Source organism: Hylobates moloch, unplaced genomic scaffold, assembly GCF_009828535.3.
Source record: "Hylobates moloch isolate HMO894 unplaced genomic scaffold, HMol_V3 SCAFFOLD_13, whole genome shotgun sequence".
Classification (NCBI taxonomy): Eukaryota; Metazoa; Chordata; class Mammalia; order Primates; family Hylobatidae; genus Hylobates; species Hylobates moloch.
The window spans coordinates 56015233-56033479 of record NW_026652288.1 but is presented as its reverse complement, the minus strand read 5'-3'; the positions used below and the strand labels follow the sequence as shown (position 1 = coordinate 56033479).

The following is an 18247-nucleotide window of genomic DNA, read 5'->3' as shown; positions in this document are numbered from 1 at the left end:
CTAGAAACCATCATTCTCAGCAAACTATCACAAGGACACAAAACCAAACACCGCATGTTCTCGCTCATAGGTGGGAATTGAACAATGAGAACACATGGACACAGGAAGGGGAACATCACACTCTGGGGACTGTTGTGGGGTTGGGGGAGCGGGGAAGGATAGCATTAGGAGATATACCTAACGCTAAATGACAAGTTAATGAGTGCAGCACACCAACATGGCACATGGATACATATGTAACAAACCTGCACATTGTGCACATGTACCCTAAAACTTAAAGTATAATAATAATAAAATTAAAAAAAATTACGTTTATTATATACAATAGGTTATTTTGAAGTATGTATACACTGTGGAATTACTAAATTAAGCTGATTAACATATGCATTACTGCACATACTTACTTTTCGTGTGTGGTAAGAACACTTAAAATCTACTTTTAGCAATTTTCCCAAATACAGCACATTGTTCTTAACTATGGTTACCATGTTGTGCAATATCTAGTAAATTTGATTGCTTCTGCATGTCATTATTTGTTTGGGCAATGCTTTAATTCTAAGCCACTTCTTAAGAAGATGGCTGGCCTGAAGTTCAGATAACCTTGAGTTAGATGCTCACCCTTTGGTCCAATCAACTACGGTTGATGATAGCGTGTGGTGACCTATGAAAAAAACTACTGTGCTTAGAAGAGAAGTAAGCATGCTTTGGCATTTTGAAGCTTAGCTTGTCCAGCATAGACACACTCTCAGATGGCCAGTGTTTATTTCTGATGCTCATAGATGGGTCTCTATAAACACAAGACTTTTTTCCTAAAATATTTTCCCTTATAAATTTTACAGTGCCATCAAAAATAGGTGTTACACTCCATATTCTTTGTAATCATCATTGCTTCCTTACTGGACAAGTGTAGCAAGTTAGAAACTATTTGGTTGCCTAAAATTTTTATTTTAACAGATATTTAGCCCCAAGCAACCACAGGTGATGCACTACATGCCCGCATTACTAAGGTCTCATTTTCCATCTTCAAGGAGGTCATGATGTGTTCACACACCAACAAGACAATAATTTCATTCTAGAATCTTATTTGGGAGTCTGTTTACTGGGACCACTTCTAGTACCAACAAAAGTATTGGTTAGAGTCTTAGCAGAAGAACAAAAAAATGATTTAAATAAAATAGAAAGTGTAATGCAGGAAATCCATCAAGAATAATGAAGAATCTGAGAATGAGATAACACAGAAGTTAGAAATAGTGGGAAGCCATTTCCATCCTTAGGCAGTGTTACAGGCATTCGGGGGCCACGATTACCTGGTGGAATCTGGGAGGATGGTCTACCTGTCTGATGGGAGCTGCAGCCTGAGGGAGATGCAGCTTCTGCAGGAGATGCTGCCCAGACAAGGAGAGGGGAGCAGGAGGCAGACTGACAGCGGATCCAGTGAAGGTCGAGCTCACTGCCTGTCATTCACTAAGGTCCTGGGAGGGGCCAGTCAGTGTGTTCACGTGTTCATATGATTTTATAAAATGTGTTAAATTAAGACATTGCAACTATAATCAGTTAAGACTGCTGCCTGTTTCTAGTTGGCTTCCTTTTTCATTTTTCCCCATGCCAGCTGTTGATGGGGGTGGCCGTGGACATTTTGAGGCACAAATTAAACAGAAGATGAGTTGAGTATAGATTTATTTTTGGTTTATTGGGTAATATTATGTGTTTTATAGTTACTTATGTATAGAATTAGTTTATTTCTAGCTTTCCTGGAATATTCATATAAATAGTTTTTAGGAATCCCCCTTTTAACTTATCTGAAGACATTATACAGAAGAGAAGAGTTAGAGCTGGCAGTGATAGTTATAAGTGATGGAGGAGAAACAAGTTTTAAAATGTACAGAGTTAGAAACTAATCTGGGGTAGGTTTTCTTCAGTTTTTCAGCTCATGTAAAGAAGAAACTCGAAAGAGGCTCTCCCCAAATTTATACAATCCTACAAATTTACTTGACATTATGAATAATGAGTTGAGAAGATGAAATATTTTAAACTGTCAGTAATCAAATACGTTTTTATGAATAATGATGAAGGACTGAATTATATTTTCACATTCTCTTTATACAAAGATCACAAAATAATTGTCATATAAAGAGATGATCAAAGAGTAGGCAGTCAAAAACCCAGGAGGAATAGATATTAAAAATGTATGCTTGGTAGATAATTAATAAAAATAGTAATTTAAAAGTTTTCTCAGTAGATATTTGTAAGCTGGTCAAAATGTATGGGTGGGTGTTGGCTAAATAAGTATTTACTTTTGTGCCTAATTTTGAATTCATAATTTTTAAATGAATTTTTCTCTGTTAGGACTCCCAAGTGTTTAAGCCACAGATCTGATGAAACCTAGCTACAGGTACAAATGCCATGGTTTTCCCTTCCTCCTGTTCCCCATTCTCTTTTCATTGACACCTATTGAGTGAGTTCAGCTGTTATGAGAGATTGGGACACAGATCAGAGGAATAAGCCTAGCAGAGGAAGAAAGATGCAGCAGAGAGCAAACAAGCTGAAAATGGCCCAGGAAGGAAGTAGGAGAAAAAGGTCTTTCCATTCTCTGTTGGTGGGAGTTGAAATCATGCCACCTCTGTGGAGAGTCATATTTATGATAGCAATCATCACAATCACAAACGTGCATGTGCTTGAACCCTGCAATTCTACCTCTGGAAACTTATCTGAGATGTACTCATAGGTGAAAGGACATACATGTAAGGTTATTCATTGAAGCCTTGAATCTGGAGGCCATTATCTTAAGTGAAACAACTCAGACACAGAAAGACAAATACCACATGTCCTCACTTATAAGTGGGCGCTAAACAATGTGTACCCATGGACATGGGGTGTAGAATGACAGACGATGAAAACTTGGTAGGGTGCGGATAGGGAGGGATGAGAAATTAATGGGTACAATGTACATTATTTGGATGATAGATACTGTAAAAGCAATAGCTAAATGGTAGAGACAATCAGAATATACCTAAATTGGTGATAGATTAATACCTTTATGGTACATCAATACAATGGAATACTATTTCCTTTTAAAAGAAGGAAAAATGAAAGAGGAGATTATTTATGGAAAAATGTGGGATGATATTGAGTAAAAAAGGGTTGTTTGGTTTTTCTACCATTGATATAAATAAGGATCATAATCACTCAGCTGAGATTCTAAAATTCATAAATCTCTGAAAGCAATTTTTTTCCATAAATAATTGGATTGCAAAACATGGCCCAAACTTACATGGGGCTATTTATACTTTAAATATTCATATGTTTTACAGAGGAAATATTTATGTATTTGATTATTGAGTGAGTCCCCAGATGCTACTGAGAATGTTTCTAAAACTCATCCTCTAGACTTGACAGTGGCTTCAGAAGAACTGGGAGGACATTTGACAGCGATGCTCTTGCCTTCTCCTCTTAACAAAGCAGAGAGGTGACTTTGAAAACCAGATACCTCATAGAAAGGGTGGGGCCCAGGACGATGAAGGACTATGACAGTTTGATGCACGATTTACCTACTTGACACTCAGCAGCTTCCTATTCACTGCTTCTCTCCTGGTGGCCTGGCCTTTATAGCCATGGAGGAGCCTAGTTGAAAGAGAACACAAGTGGATGGTACTATTGGTGCCCTCTACAAGTATTCCTCCAAGCCCTGTCTCCTATTCTGATCTCTGTATCTTTTAATTGCTCATTAGACATCTCTACCTGGATTGTCCTATTGGCACCTTTAAAACAACATGCCTAAGACTGAATAGTTCACCTTCTCTTTCTAAGCCCATTCTGCTTGTGATACCATCATTCACTCAGATCCCCAACCAATAGCCTTGAAATCATCCTCAATACCTTCCTCCATCTGCTATCTCCCATTCTATATCCAGTCAGGATATTCTATATCCAGCCAGGACCTGACTATTCTACTTTCTTAATAAAGTTGCTAGAGAAAATACATAATGCCAACTCCAAATAAAAATTAACTAATATTAAATATGTCCCCAATATACGTTTACATTAGAAACATTCGGTTGTTCTGAGATTCAAATTTAACTGGTCATCTTGTAATTTTATGTACTCAATTTTCAACCTTAGTCCTTAATACCTGTCAAATCTGTTCCCCTTCTGCACCCATCAGTGCCTTGTTCAAGCCCTTCACTGTTCCCTTCTGGTTCACCAAAACTACATCCTCCTAACTGGCTGTTGTCCTTCTAAAAGTTTTCCCACCCAAAACAAGGTCTAAATTGCTGATAGACTGATCTGTGTCCATCATAAATTTGATCACATTCACTCCCCTGTTTTTTTGCGTATGACATCCTTCATGACCTGGCTTCTGCCTACCTCTCCCAGTCTCCTCCTAACTTAAATTTCAGTCAGACTTTGTGCAACAAATTGTAGAACTGATTATATAGATTGTAGAATTGATAGGAACTTGTCAGTTCAGTGAGTCATTACTGAAGGCTGTGAGGCCAAGGAAGGCTTCCCAGAGATGAGAGCCCATGCCAAGCCTTCACTCCTCTCAACCCTCCTGAGCTCCTCAGGGGCTCTGTCACGCTGCACTTTATACGCTCTGCTTTATACAGTTAGATTTCTTTTCATGTGCCCATCATTCATCTCCCCAAGATAACAAGTTTATTGATGACCCATGTAAAGCATCTAACACTTTAAACATCACAGACTTTCACATTTCCTTGTCTGAACTATTTTCTACTGTTTCAATTTCTTTGTGTATTTCACACAGCACATTTCAATACTTATTGATTTCCTGATTAGTGTTCTGTTTCAAAAACGAAGTCAGACTAAGTTAAATGGACACAAAGCTGCTCTACTCACTGACCCTACCATAATGAGAACACCAGGCTAGGGGTAGTTTCTTGACACATTTGAGTAGACCTCGCTTCCCAGAGCACCTCGCAAATATTCCAGGATATGTTGAGAAGTTGCATCCTATTCAATCTATTCTCATCATCATCAGAAAGATGAAGTTGAGTAAATGTCTCATTTTATTAAACTTCTTGTTTAGATATGATTGGGGATTGAATATCCAGCATTGACTCTCCCTTCCCCCCCCATTTGATGGGGGGGAGGCTTTGAGGATCCCAGAGAATCCTGAAAATGTACATCCCAGAGGTTCTTTACAATGTCACATTTCTGCACATGGGCATGACAGGCAGTACAATAGAATGGAGCCATAATAAATGGAAGCAGAATGCCATTATGTACTGGTTAGGTCTAGAAAAACTATCATAGGCTCAATGACTGATCAATAACAAAATCTAGCATCATCATTCCCCACCATAAGCAACATACAATTCAAAAAATAGGATGACTGATAAAGTAGGAGCAAATGAAGACGGTCAGCACATGTTTGATGACACAGGGAAAATGGGATTAGTGCCTGGATTTCTGTGTGCCTGGACTTCTGTTTGAAGCAGAGCTGATGACAAGCAGACAAGCTGCTGATGTTCATTCTTAATTCATGTGCAGGCAGCGAGTTGTGGAAAGAAGAAAAATTTTGAGGCACACCATCGTGAACCTGAATCCAGAATCCATTGCTTAGTAGCTGCGGAATTCGTGGCAGATTACAAAAATTATATTAGACATATTTTGCTCATCTGTACATAAAAACAATAGCTAACACATATTGAGTGCCCACTCTGTGCCAATACTTATCTAGCTTCTTTACATATATTAACCCATTTAATTCTCAACCTATGAAAAAGGCTATGATTATCTCCACTGTACTGAGCATCACTTAAGTCACATGCCTAAGAATGCAAGCTTAGTGACAGAGCTGGAAAGGGATAATTAAGTAGTGGATATTAATAAGTTAAAAGCATGTAGTATGACACTGAATAACAAGCAGGATCCTAGTTTATAGATATCCCCTGAACCCAGGAGCAATGTTTGTTGGAAGACAACACTGTTGGCTGGGGTATGTGAGAAATGCGTGACTCCCCAAATCCTGAGCAGCTGCTTGTTTGGTAAAATGCAAGAAATGCCAGAAGGACAAATGTAGCAGTGGTACTACTGTGCAACACGCTCTACTCGTGCTAGACACTATAGAAAAAATATATTAGGCACTACTGGGTGGAAAGTCAAGTGAGTGAAAAGAAAATACCATGTATAAGTGTTCAGAAATGAGTGGCTGGTAGCAAGACTTAGGGAAAATCTCCTGGAGGGATGAGAAGGCAAGAAATGAACATCAAGGGAAGGATGGACACAGAGACAGAAGGGTTTCTTTAGCATGCATAACACCAAGAGCAAAGAGTAGCGCCAGAAATGAGAATGTCATGTTCGAAAAACTGCAGGGGGTCCAGAGCAGAGGCACAGTGGGACCTAGAAGTAGCACAAAAATGTCCCCCAAATAATCAGCATTATGGTATCATTTACTCAATTCTATAACGAGACTTTGCAAAACTTACAGTGTAAACTGGTCCTCTTCTGGCTAAAAAGAGCAGCACAACTTGAGTGGAAACAGCAAAACAATAAACAAAATACCAAAGACAAAAAACATCAACAAAAACCCCTCCAAGCAACACTCTGGTTTCTCTTTGGATTTTACTAAAAAACCCTGAAACACTCCTCAATAGGTGACCTATCTTGGTCAGTTACTTTTTCAGTAACTTCCTGTAGTTACTGTTCACTGAAATTTTGAAACCATGGCTTGCATAGTTACAAGAATGAATGATTTGTTTTATCTAAATTTTATGTCCTTTAGAGGATATTCAAAGACTTTGGACTACTTCCAAAGACATACATTTCAGAAAATAATAAAATAATATTAAAGAGAAGATGAAAACTTCAGATAAGAAGGAAATAATTTCCTGGGAAAAATTTTTTTTTTTTACTTTTTTTTCCAGAAAAAGTGAATTAATTAATGAGCCTGTTGCAGTGTTCAACTTAGAAAATTAATAGAAATTATTTGATAATATGTATATAACATTAACAATATATTAATAGAAATAAGAATGTAGCCGAAATTAATTAATTATAGAAAATAAATTAATAGAATAGAAAATTTAATTAACTTTGAATGAAAATTTAAAGAATACTGGCTGGGCATGGTGGCTCATGCCTGTAATATCAGCACTTTGGGAGGCCCAGGTGGGAGGACTGTTTGAGGCCAATCAAATTGGTTCAAGACCAGCCTGGGCAATACAGTGAGAGCAATATTTCTACAAAAAATAAAAAAAATTTAGTCAGGTATGGTGGCACATGCCTGTATTCCCAACTACTCAGGGTGTTGAGTCAGGAAGATCATGTAAGCCTGAGTCTGAGGTTGCAGTGAGCTATGATTGCACCACTGCAACAGAGCAAGACCCTGTCTCTAAAAAATGAATACAAAAATGTTAGTTTGAAGGAGCACCAAATTACTCATCTACTCAAGGCAAGTTTCTCAAGGTCTGAGTTAGAAGTGTGAGGTCAGATGGAAAAACAGATTGAGTTTAAATGACGGAAATCCTAAAATGACCATCTCAGGTTCTCAGCTTTTGTCTGATATTTAGGAAAAGACCTCTGAGGGTTACCTGAGCACAATGAGGAAGGTGATGTTTAGGAGGGCAAGTGTTGTGGCTATATATAGGTAGACTGGAAAGGGGTACAGGGAGAACAGTTAAGGACCTGCTGAAGTAATTAGGCATAAGACAGTGACAGTCTAGCCTATGGGTGATTGAAGCCTATTAGAAACAATCTGACACACTTTGAAGAGAAATTAGCAATGCTCTTTTCATTATAACTGACCAGCTAAATGAGAAATCCAACAAGGCTCAGGTGACAAGCCTGAGGGACTAGGGGAACCGTGATGCCATGACAAAATAAGGAATTTGAAGCTTAGAGGAGATGCTCACTGGAGGGATAGACAGATGAGTTTAGGTGGCAGATTGAGACACAGCAACAAGACACGGATTAATTCAATATGTAGGTGGAAAGGCTATGTGAGAGGAGGCTTTCCCTCACCCACAACATGTGTTCATAAAGGGACGGTCTGCACAAAATATGATGCCAACGATAGGCTTCATGGCACACAATGAAGAAATACCCATTGAACATACATTGCTTTCTGTCCCCTTATGTCCTTCACATATGGATCTGTGGACCTAGAAAAAACTGAGGTATGTCTTAAACAACAAAGAATTTATTTGAGCCAAATTTGAGCCACTGCAGCACAGGAAATGCTTCCAAGTCACTTTGCAAAGTGCCCTGGAGAACAAAAGAGATGCTGGAGCTTTTAAAGAAAAAAGGATGAATCAGGAGAAGGGGAGATTACAAAAGTTGTTTTTCAACTGCTACAATTGGTGTGATTGTATCTAAAGGGACTGGTTTTAACAGTTAAAAAGGCTGCCTGTGGTAAGGGACCTTCCAGAGCTCAGCAGGAAGCAGTCAGCAGATGCTTTGGCCATTGTTCAGCCAGGAAGTTGTGACCTCCATCCAAGGCCTGCCTGAGGTCCAAGCTAAAATGGCCTCCTGGCTCCATTTTAGATTCTTTGATTAACCCATTGTCATTTTCCTTCATCAGATCCTAACACCAATTTCTGTCACATCTTGAGTATAAAAAGCAATAATAAATATGAAATTTCATAAGCCCAAGTAAAATATTTCTCCTCTTTACATTCATGTATTTCTTCTGAACTGAAATAAAATATCCCGCATATAACCAATTATTTTTCTTTGCCGAGCAACAGATTTATTATTCATTTACTTGAAAAAAGTTTAGCACAAAGATACGTGATGTAAAAAGATAAAGCATGACACTTTTTATATTTTCACTGATTTTTGGAAAAGAGACATTTCTCAACTTGTAGAACTATATAAACACAGACATGAAAGACACCAACATCACATTTTTAAACAATTGGCAAGCACATTGGGCCTTAATGAAAATAAAATTAAACTGGTAATTTTGGAAACTGCATACTGTGAGATGTGTACATGTTTCTTCTGGAAAAATCTACATGTTGGTTCCAAATGAAGATTATCTATTGGAGTAATTCAAAGGCAATGAATATTTCAACCTAGTTGTGTCAAGAGGAGAAACAATAACGACAGGCATTAGACCTGGAAAGAACTGAGCACTTAAGATAGACAGGCATTCTTATCTGATTCCGAAGTTAACTCTAGGTGCGCAAAAGTTAACTCTCTAGGTGCTCTGGGAGCAGTCTTATTCACTGGATTAACAATAGCTCATATTAGAAGTGATGAAATTTTCAGTTGCCTTAGGTTGCTGTTACTATCACTATCTTAAAGTTTTTGAGTCCAGCTTTTCACTATATATAAATAAGATTAGTTTCTTTTCGTCTGTGTGATAGCCCTTCAAAAGACAAGAACTTGAAAGGGTAGAAGAGCAAGGAAAACAGTAACAAAAGGACCAATATGTGGAGGAGAGAGATAAATGCATAAAATAATTTAGTTCAACTAAAATTCATTGTTATTCAAATGGCATCCCACCAGCTTACAAAGACAGAGGGGTGTCATGAGGGCTTTCCTCTAGGAACTTCAAATCTATGCAGGGAGACAATAAGTTCTATGCATGTATGTGATTCAATAACAAAAGAATACAATTTCCAAGGTGAAGCAGTAGGCATGATAGTATATGCCAAATAGCTGAGAAAGTCTGATGTCATTAAAAGAGGCTCCAAAAAGGAAATGTATGTGATCCCATGCCAAGGGAGGTGTAGGATTTGTCACAGAAACCCCAGACAGGATGATAGCACAGGATAACCTGAGTGGAAATGATTAGGCTGCTAAGAAGTCAGGAGTAACTCAGAGAAGATCTAAAGAGAAAGAGCAATAGGCAAGGCCCACAAGTTAATGGAGGGCCATAGGAGTCTGATTCTAGAGCTCCGAGGAAGCCACTGTAGGTTTTTAAACGGGAAAGTAGCTTCAGAAATAAGCAGATGTTGTGTATCCATTATGTTAAAACAATCTGCTGAGTTGAATGAAAATTTGATCAAACTCATGTTTGCATGTACATAGTTTGATCTGGCCTTTCACTTTGGAGGTATGATGATGGATATGCAAATAGTTCATATGTTTATATGGTGAAAAGTTAGATTTAAAAAATTTATCTAGTCATCTAATAATCTTACCTTTTAATAAACTGACATATGAAGCATTTATACTTGACTACGCTGAGGTTTTTGCAAATATGGTTCCCTAAAATTATAAATTATTCAAATTTATTTATCAACTAAATACACATAGCACTATGGACTGAATTGTGTTCCTCCAAAATTCATATGTTGAAACCCTAACCCCTAGTGCGTTTGACCTTGACTCCTTCAGTCTTCAGAACTATGAGAAATTGATGCCCAGCACAGTGGTTCACACCTGTAATCTCAGCACTTTGGAAGGCCTCAGTGGGAGGATCGCTTGAATCCAGGAGTTCAAGACTAGCCTGGCAACAGAGTGAGACCCCTATCTCAAAAAAATAAAAAATAAATAAACCTATGAGAAATAAATTCCTGTTGTTTAAGTATGGCATTATGTTATGATAGCCAGAGCAGACTAACATACATTGCAGCATTATAAACAATCTCAGACACTTCACTAATATTCTCTCTCCATGGCATTCTCTAAATTTTTCTTGGTTTTACCTTAAAAGTGGGTGGCAGGCAAGGGGAACATGAACTAATGGCTATTGAATGTTGAGTTAGCATCTGTTAGATGCTGCGCATATATTATCGAATTTAATCCTGTTAAGCATATGTGACACAGTGATCTATAGGGAATGTTTCAATACAACTTTATTGGAAACAAGTGATAGAAAATGTGCACATTTTATAATCCACAATTAGGCGTCTTCTAAATAGTATACACATATAACTATAACTGTCAACCACAGTGGACAAGGAAAATAAAACACTCCTTGATAACTTTTCTGAAGGATAATCAATAATTTATTTCTCTTTAATTGTCACAATTACCATAATTATCTAGCTACATGACCAATGTCACTACATATCACAGGAAGATTGTCCACCTACACTTTACTGAGACAAAGACAATGGTCATTTATGTGTTAAATGTACAATGGGATGTTAACACCATTTATGTATTAAATGTACAATGGGATGTTAAAAGCAGTGGCTTTTATGTGTAAGACAAGATGTGGCACATGATTTATTATGAACAGGTTTGATTTCAAATGTATTATGCCAAGAAACAAACATAGAAATGTTTTGGCATTGAGTTATTATTAAAGTAGAAAATAAGTAAACTAGAGAAATAAATCCAGATTTTCACTTACATTAGATACATTGAAGTAGGAAATTAATTGGCTCCTCAGTATTTTTGTGCAAGTTTTTTTGTTTTCTTTCCTTTTGATTTTGATTTTTTTTATAAACGAGTAATATGAATATATCACAAGTAAAAGAAAGATCTCAGCCAAAAAGAAGGTACCAGTATATGAAAAACAAACGAAAAATTACCAGGTATTTTTTGCTTACAAAAAATTTAAACTATAAAGAGTCACAAAATATATATAAAAACGCCACATTGAACGAGGCAATCATACTCTACCGAAACTGGTAGCATCCTCTTAAAATCAGTCGCATGCATTCCATTCATTCGGTCATACAGTGGTCACCGACAAGAAGGCATTATGGACTCTCGTGCCATCTGGAGACTTGGCCCCATGGGTCATCAATTCTTGGATTGTCATCCAGTTGTCCAAAATTTTCTTGTTTCTCTTTTTCATCATCTTTTTGTGACTCAGTTCAATGATATTGATCTCCTTCTTGCCCTCACCGCCGCTCTGAGGGCTCTCCTTGAGACACTCTAACCTGCTTCGCATCATGAACTCACGGCGACGGCGCTGCTCTTTGGCCCTAACCAGGTGCTGCTTTCTCTCCTCTTTGCTCCAGTAGCGCCCCATTTTCATCTCGCTCATGGTGTCATCATCTGTGGTCATGCCACTCCGCTCTTCCTTGATCTTTAAGGCACGTTCCTTCAGGATGCGGTCTCGCACGGGTCTCTTTGTGATGTACCGTGTCCCGTCGCTCCTAATTTTCACCTTCCATTCCATCTTGGGCTCTGAACACTTCTGAGACTCCTTACACATGCTCACCAAGCTGAGCTGACTCTGAGCATACTCGACTGCAGATTTCTGTTGAATTAACTGCATGTAGCTTTGATAATGCCGGGCGTGTGCCGGGATGTTGGCATATCTATATGAGGAGCTGTGGTAAGGAGAGAGGTAAGGGATGTGTTCGCTGACTGCCTTCTCTTGATCAGGAAGCTTGCTGCCTTCTAAAGTCTTCTCCTTGCTTTCAGCGCTACAACCTTGCTCAGTGGTTTTGGCTTTGGTGGAGGTCGACTCTTTACTGCTCTGACCAGAAGAGGACTGGGTGGCTGCCATTGTGCTTCTCAGGTTTTTCTTATTGGTGAGGTTGATCATCCTTGGAAGGGAACTGTCAGGGGAACGGTCTACAGTGAGCGGAGTACTTCTGCAGCTCTCAGCTGTGTTGTAAGCACTAGAACTGTCCTTGTCAGACTTTTCTGGATGCTCCATGATATCATCGAGCTTTCCCCTTTGCATATCTATGCTGGTGTTATAATTCCGGAATCCTCCATCATGCAATGTCCAGATGTCTCCATACTGGTCTGTCACTTTCTGGAGCCTGTGAGCCTGCATGATATTCTGACACTCAAGCTCAATGTTTCTCAGCTCTTCATTAAGCAACTGTAGCTCATGCTCCACTCCCTCTTGCTCCCCTTGATTGCATTCAATTGTGCTGCTTGAGTAATACAGGTCATACTCTCCATGATTTCGAATCTTGCATTTGAGCTCCAAGAGCTGCCTGAATCTTTCACAGTCCTCATCTTGGTTGCCAATGCAGTCTGAGTCAATGTATTCACCAGACACGAGGCTCTCATTGTACTGAAGTTCAACACTTCCTAGAGTGTCTTGGCTCTGCCCCAGGTCTCTCTTGCTCTTCAAAGATGTGCCATTGGGGTCCTCGGCTGCATTCTCCTGCTCTGAGCTCTCATCATTTCGCAAGCTTTCATCTGTACGTCCTACTCCACTGTCCTTCTCATGGTTGTTGGATGAGGATGTTGCAGTATCTGTTGTGCCTTCTTCTTCTTCTTGCTTTTTTGGCTAAGAAAATGTTGTTGAAAGAACAAAGAAAATTAATTATTTTGGAAGACATTGGTTATTAAAAATCTTGTTTGAAAACCAATGTTTCCTGGCAAAGTTGCATCTCCTAGACAGTTGCTCTAATTTAGGGTCCATCACAATTTTAGAAATAAAGGAAATTAGCTCATGGCAGCTTTTTATACAATGAAATGAAGAAAACAAAAGCTGCTTGAGTATGGCTATGATATTCACTTGGATATAAATAAGACAGGATGCATTCAAATAAGTGATTCTTCAGGTTTTCTCTTACTTGGGAAGCTCAGGGGTGAAGGTGTATAAACAAAGTGACTGTATGAATTTCTGAGGTGCAAAAGAATGAGACATGAGACATACACAAAAGAATAAGACAGAATGTCTAAATGGTCTTCAGCAATACGGAGACCTGACGTTCAGAAGCCACAGTCACCTTATGTTTTTCCCCGTAAGTACAGAGGAAACTTCACTGGCTTAGTAATATGCTGACAGTGGGTAAGCCAAACATCACAGAGTTTTAGGACTAAGTTAACATTATGTACTGGAGCCTAGGACATTGCTATCTCTAGGTGAGGATGCTCAATTCCAAAAGGATTCAGATTATTAGTGGCGGATTCAGGTTATTAATGACAGATGAGGCAAAGCTTCATCTTCCAGTACCAGAATTTCTTATATGTCCAGGATGCCATATTCCTGAATACATGTGCTCTGACCTCAGTGCACTCCAAATCATGTTTCTCAAAAGCAACAACAATGTTTTAGGACTCATTTGGGTTGTATAAGATTTTTCTACTCTTAACCAGGGATTTTTTTCAAAGGTAAATTTTAGTCTATTGAGAATAAAAATTCAGTCCCGTGAAAATTTGAACAGCACTGACTGCCAGACATGGGCAAAACATCAAAAAATTTTTGACACTTATGTCACATATATGTATATAGGTATGCATGTATGTTTATGTAGTGCGTGTGTGTGTGTGTGTGTGTGTGAGAGAGAGAGAGAGAGAGAGAGATAGACTCTGGTAATTTTTGGCTTTCATGTAAAACAATTAACTGTAACTGTCCTAATAAGATGCATATGTAGTTCTTTCTCTGTGAATATGGTAAAGTTACTTTCACCTCTATCAGTCATCATATGATAATCTATAAGGCAGTTTCTAGGTTATATCTGCCTCATGTCTAAGTTTATTCACTATATATAGATAGATAGATAGATATATAGATGATAGATAGATAGATAGATATAGATATAGCTCCATCCCTCTAGCAGATGTAATTACATAATTAAATATAATCAAGCCAACAGCTAGTGCTAAAGAAGGATGGAACGGGTGATAAAAGGTATTCTAAAAGAAGTCTAAAAACGTCTCTCTAGATAATTGTTATTTTGTTCCACAAAAGTAATGGCAGAAAAAAAAGTAACATAATATGAAGAGGAGAGAACATAACCATGTATCAGCTTATTCTATGACTCTCAATCTTTCCCTGGAACATGTTCCTTCATTTGTTGAAAACATACTGAGATTTATCTTAAATGTCTTATTGATTAAAAAAATTGTAATAAGTAACTGTAACTAACAATGGAAAGCTTGCTGCATCCCTAGGCTGTGACTTATAAGGTGACAATAGTATTTAATATGGCAATGTCTGTAAACTACACCATATAACTCTCAAAGGATGTTATTGATACTGGGCATTTGAATTTATATATCGTGTTATTTATAATTATATTTTTCTAATATCTTGTCATGAGCTGAAAAGTACAAGAAGACTAGTAATTTTTTTTCTTATTTTACATGCAGATGAAATAATAATGACAAATTATGCTATGGGAGATGTTGCACAATGTAACAGCATTCATAAGACCAAGCATACTATGTAAAATGAAACTTTCCATAAAGTAGGTTCACATATGGGTATGTATTTTATTTTTTCAATTGAATATCCCCTTTCCCTTGTTATTGGTCTATGAACAACTGTGAAAATAAAAGAGTTTTCTAGTCTCAAACCTAGAATTCCCAGTTTCTAATGCAATGCTACTCTATCATTTATCATTTCCCTATGGAATTATTATAGTGACAGGCAATGTTTCTACCTAGACATTTCTAATGTAGTATTATTGTTTGTAAGGGCAAAGGACTTTTAAAGGTTTCTGTACTTCTCATCATTTTTTAGTCTCATGGTGAAGAAAAATTTCCACACAATGAGGATCTAACCTCAGGGACATCTAGTGTTACCTCACAAGTCCTAACATTTGTATTACCTCTGATGAGTAGGCAGCGTTTGACACCGTATCACTTTACCTGGACAGGATTTCTCCCTGCTTTCCTTATTCCAACATCCTCCTGTCAATTCAGTATCAGGTCACATTTTGTATCTAAGAAAAAAAAAGCCTGGAGCAAGGACTTTCTTGCTTGTAACCAGCAGCTGCCACCAAAAATATCTTTATTTTTGTCCAGTGTTGAAGTTATACATGAAAATTTTAATCTGCCCTACCTGTATTGAAAGACAGTCACCACAGTAGCAATATTACTTGTGAGCATGAAATTCTGTTTGTGGGGTGGTCAAACTCCACATAATGGGCACATGAGTATATCACATATGACTATGTTAATGCTATAGTGTGCAATCTAATTATTTATTTAATATGTGGACATGTGCACACACATACACATTTCTGTTATGGGAGGTTAGCAAGCTGAATATTTCATTATTCAACATGGTAAAGTGATAGAATGTTTGTGCTGCATGTTTCTAAGCCTGTCAAGATTTTCAAAAAAATTATCATCTTTTAAGATGTGTTAAGAATTAACCTTGAGGCCAGGTGCAGTGGCTCATGGCTGTAATCCCAACACTTTAGGAGGGCGAGGCTGGCGGAGCACTTGAGGTCAGGAGTTCAAGACCAGCCTGGTCAACACGGTGAAACCCCATCTCTACTAAAAATACAAAAATTATCTGGGTGTGGTGGTGGGCCCCTGTAATCCCAGCACTTTAAGAAGCTGAGGCTGGTGGAGCACTTGAAGTCAGGAGTTTGAGACCAGCCTGATCAACATGGTGAAACCTCATCTGTACTAAAAATACAAAAATTAGCTGAGCATGATGGCATGCACTTGTAGTCCCAGCTACTCAGGAGGCTGAGGCAGGAGAATCGCTTGAGCCCAGGAGGCAGAGGTTGCAGTGAGCTGAGATTGTGCCACTGCACTCCAGCCTGGGCGACAGAGTGAGACTCTATCTTAATAAAAATAATAATAATAGACTGAGCACGGTGGCTCATGCCTGTAATCCCAGCACTTTGGGAGGCCGAGGCAGGTGGATCACGAGGTCAGAGTTTGAGACCAGTCTGACCAACATGGTGAAACCCTGTCTCTATTAAAAATACAAAAATTAGCTGGGCATGGTGGTGGGCATCTGTAATCCCAGCTACTCAGGAGGCTGAGGCAGGAGAATCAATTGAACCCGGGAGGCGGAGCTTGCAGTGAGCAGAGATTGTGCCACTGCACTCCAGCCTGAGCGACAGGGCAAGATTCCGTATATATATATATATATAATAAAATACATATAATAATGTTGAGAATAGGAAGACAATTAAACAAATCAGTAAACTGAAAACAAAATTATATCAGGCAGATAAATAGCATGAGTGTAACATAGAAAATCTAGAATACATTGAACTTTTGTAAAATGGGAAAACGACAATAAAAATAATACACTAATCACACTGTGATCTTTAACTAGTTATGAATCCATAAGGACAGCAGTTCTGCTCATTTTTCTTTTTATTCTCAGTTTCAAGTGGGGTGCTTGGAACATATTAGGAGTTCAAAGTTTTTAGTTGAATGAATATGTGACTTCAAGGCAAAATGATGTTAATAATCTCAAACTATGCTATGAGAAATGTTGCACAAGTTATGCTATGGGAAATGTGTCAACAGCAGCCATAAGACCAAGGATAATCTCTACAATTATTCAGAATATACTGGTGTAATCACGCCATCCAGTACGCAAATAAAACTGATGGCTTACATCATGTCATCTTTATCCTATAGTGGTAGCCTAAGTATTCAAATAGATACATTAATATTTTAGAGTAAAAAAAAATTACTTGTTGGGGAGGCTACCTCAGTTTGTTTTCAGCTGGCATATTGATAAACAACACACATTTTTTACTCTTAAATTTCTGCAATTAGTTTGAAGTAGTGTCTGGGTCAACATTTGAATACTACTGTACTGTATTAACAATGGTCCCCAAGCTTCCCAAACTGGAAAATTCTTAATGGAAAAACATTTTATTTATTCTCTCTGCTTCATTTGAGATGATCATTTGCTCTAAAAAATTACCATGATAGAGATGTTTGATTAAACCCTTTGATTTTGTTTTCATCTCCATTTATGGTTACACATTAAAAAAAGAACAAGCAATATCTCAAATGATGTAGTTCAAATTGTTGGCCCTACCTGCTCCACCTCATTGGCAGTGGGCTGCATTGCTTCATTATGCTCTTCTTCCAACATCTCCAAGTTTAACTCCTCTAAGAATTCATTCCTTTCATCTTCCAGCCAGCCTTCATCCAGCTGCAAAAGAATACATTAGTACATTATATTATGTTAGTGAGAACTCATGCTAAAATAGAGTAAACTTAAATGGCCGGTGCCCGACGAGTTCCTTTTATCATAATGATTCTCTTCAGAATGCCACCCTCCCACAGTTCGCCTCTCAGAAAGAAGAAAAGGTGATAAAAAAAAAATTGGACTCATGCCTTTTATCCTTTCCTGAAATAGGGCTACAGATTTTCTCTCATAACCAAGTAAATCTCACAGCACAGAATATTACCTTCTTTCAAAATGTATGAAAAGCATCCTGCATAATCCACAGCTGTCATGCTCATTACCTCCAACAGTCCCGTGTTAAAAGGACTGCCATGCTACTAATTAGGCTATGAGACAATTGGGCTGTTTTCTTTAACAACAACCCCCAACGAGACTGCACACAAAGTGCCCCCCATACGCTCATGCTATCCTCATCCTGCTTTTTTCTTTTTAGGGGGGGCCCCCATGTTAACAAGATGGCTGCTTGCCACAAAAGAATCTACAGACAACATTTATTTTGTCTGTGAA

General features: G+C 38.1%; 1 protein-coding gene across 2 annotated transcripts in view; it reads right to left on the bottom strand.

Annotated features, from left to right (window-relative positions):
* Positions 1 to 10745: 10745 nt before the first annotated feature.
* PDZRN4 (PDZ domain containing ring finger 4) overlaps positions 10746 to 18247 on the bottom strand; it is a 391635-nt gene continuing 384133 nt past the window's right edge. For both annotated transcript variants that reach the window (XM_032173717.2, XM_032173718.2), the window contains 2 exons: positions 17588 to 17704; positions 10746 to 13123 (listed from right to left, as the gene is read on the bottom strand). In XM_032173717.2, coding sequence (XP_032029608.1) covers positions 11597 to 13123; positions 17588 to 17704 — 1644 coding nt within the window. In that variant the 3' untranslated portion in view covers positions 10746 to 11596. The remainder of the gene's footprint in view (positions 13124 to 17587; positions 17705 to 18247) is intronic.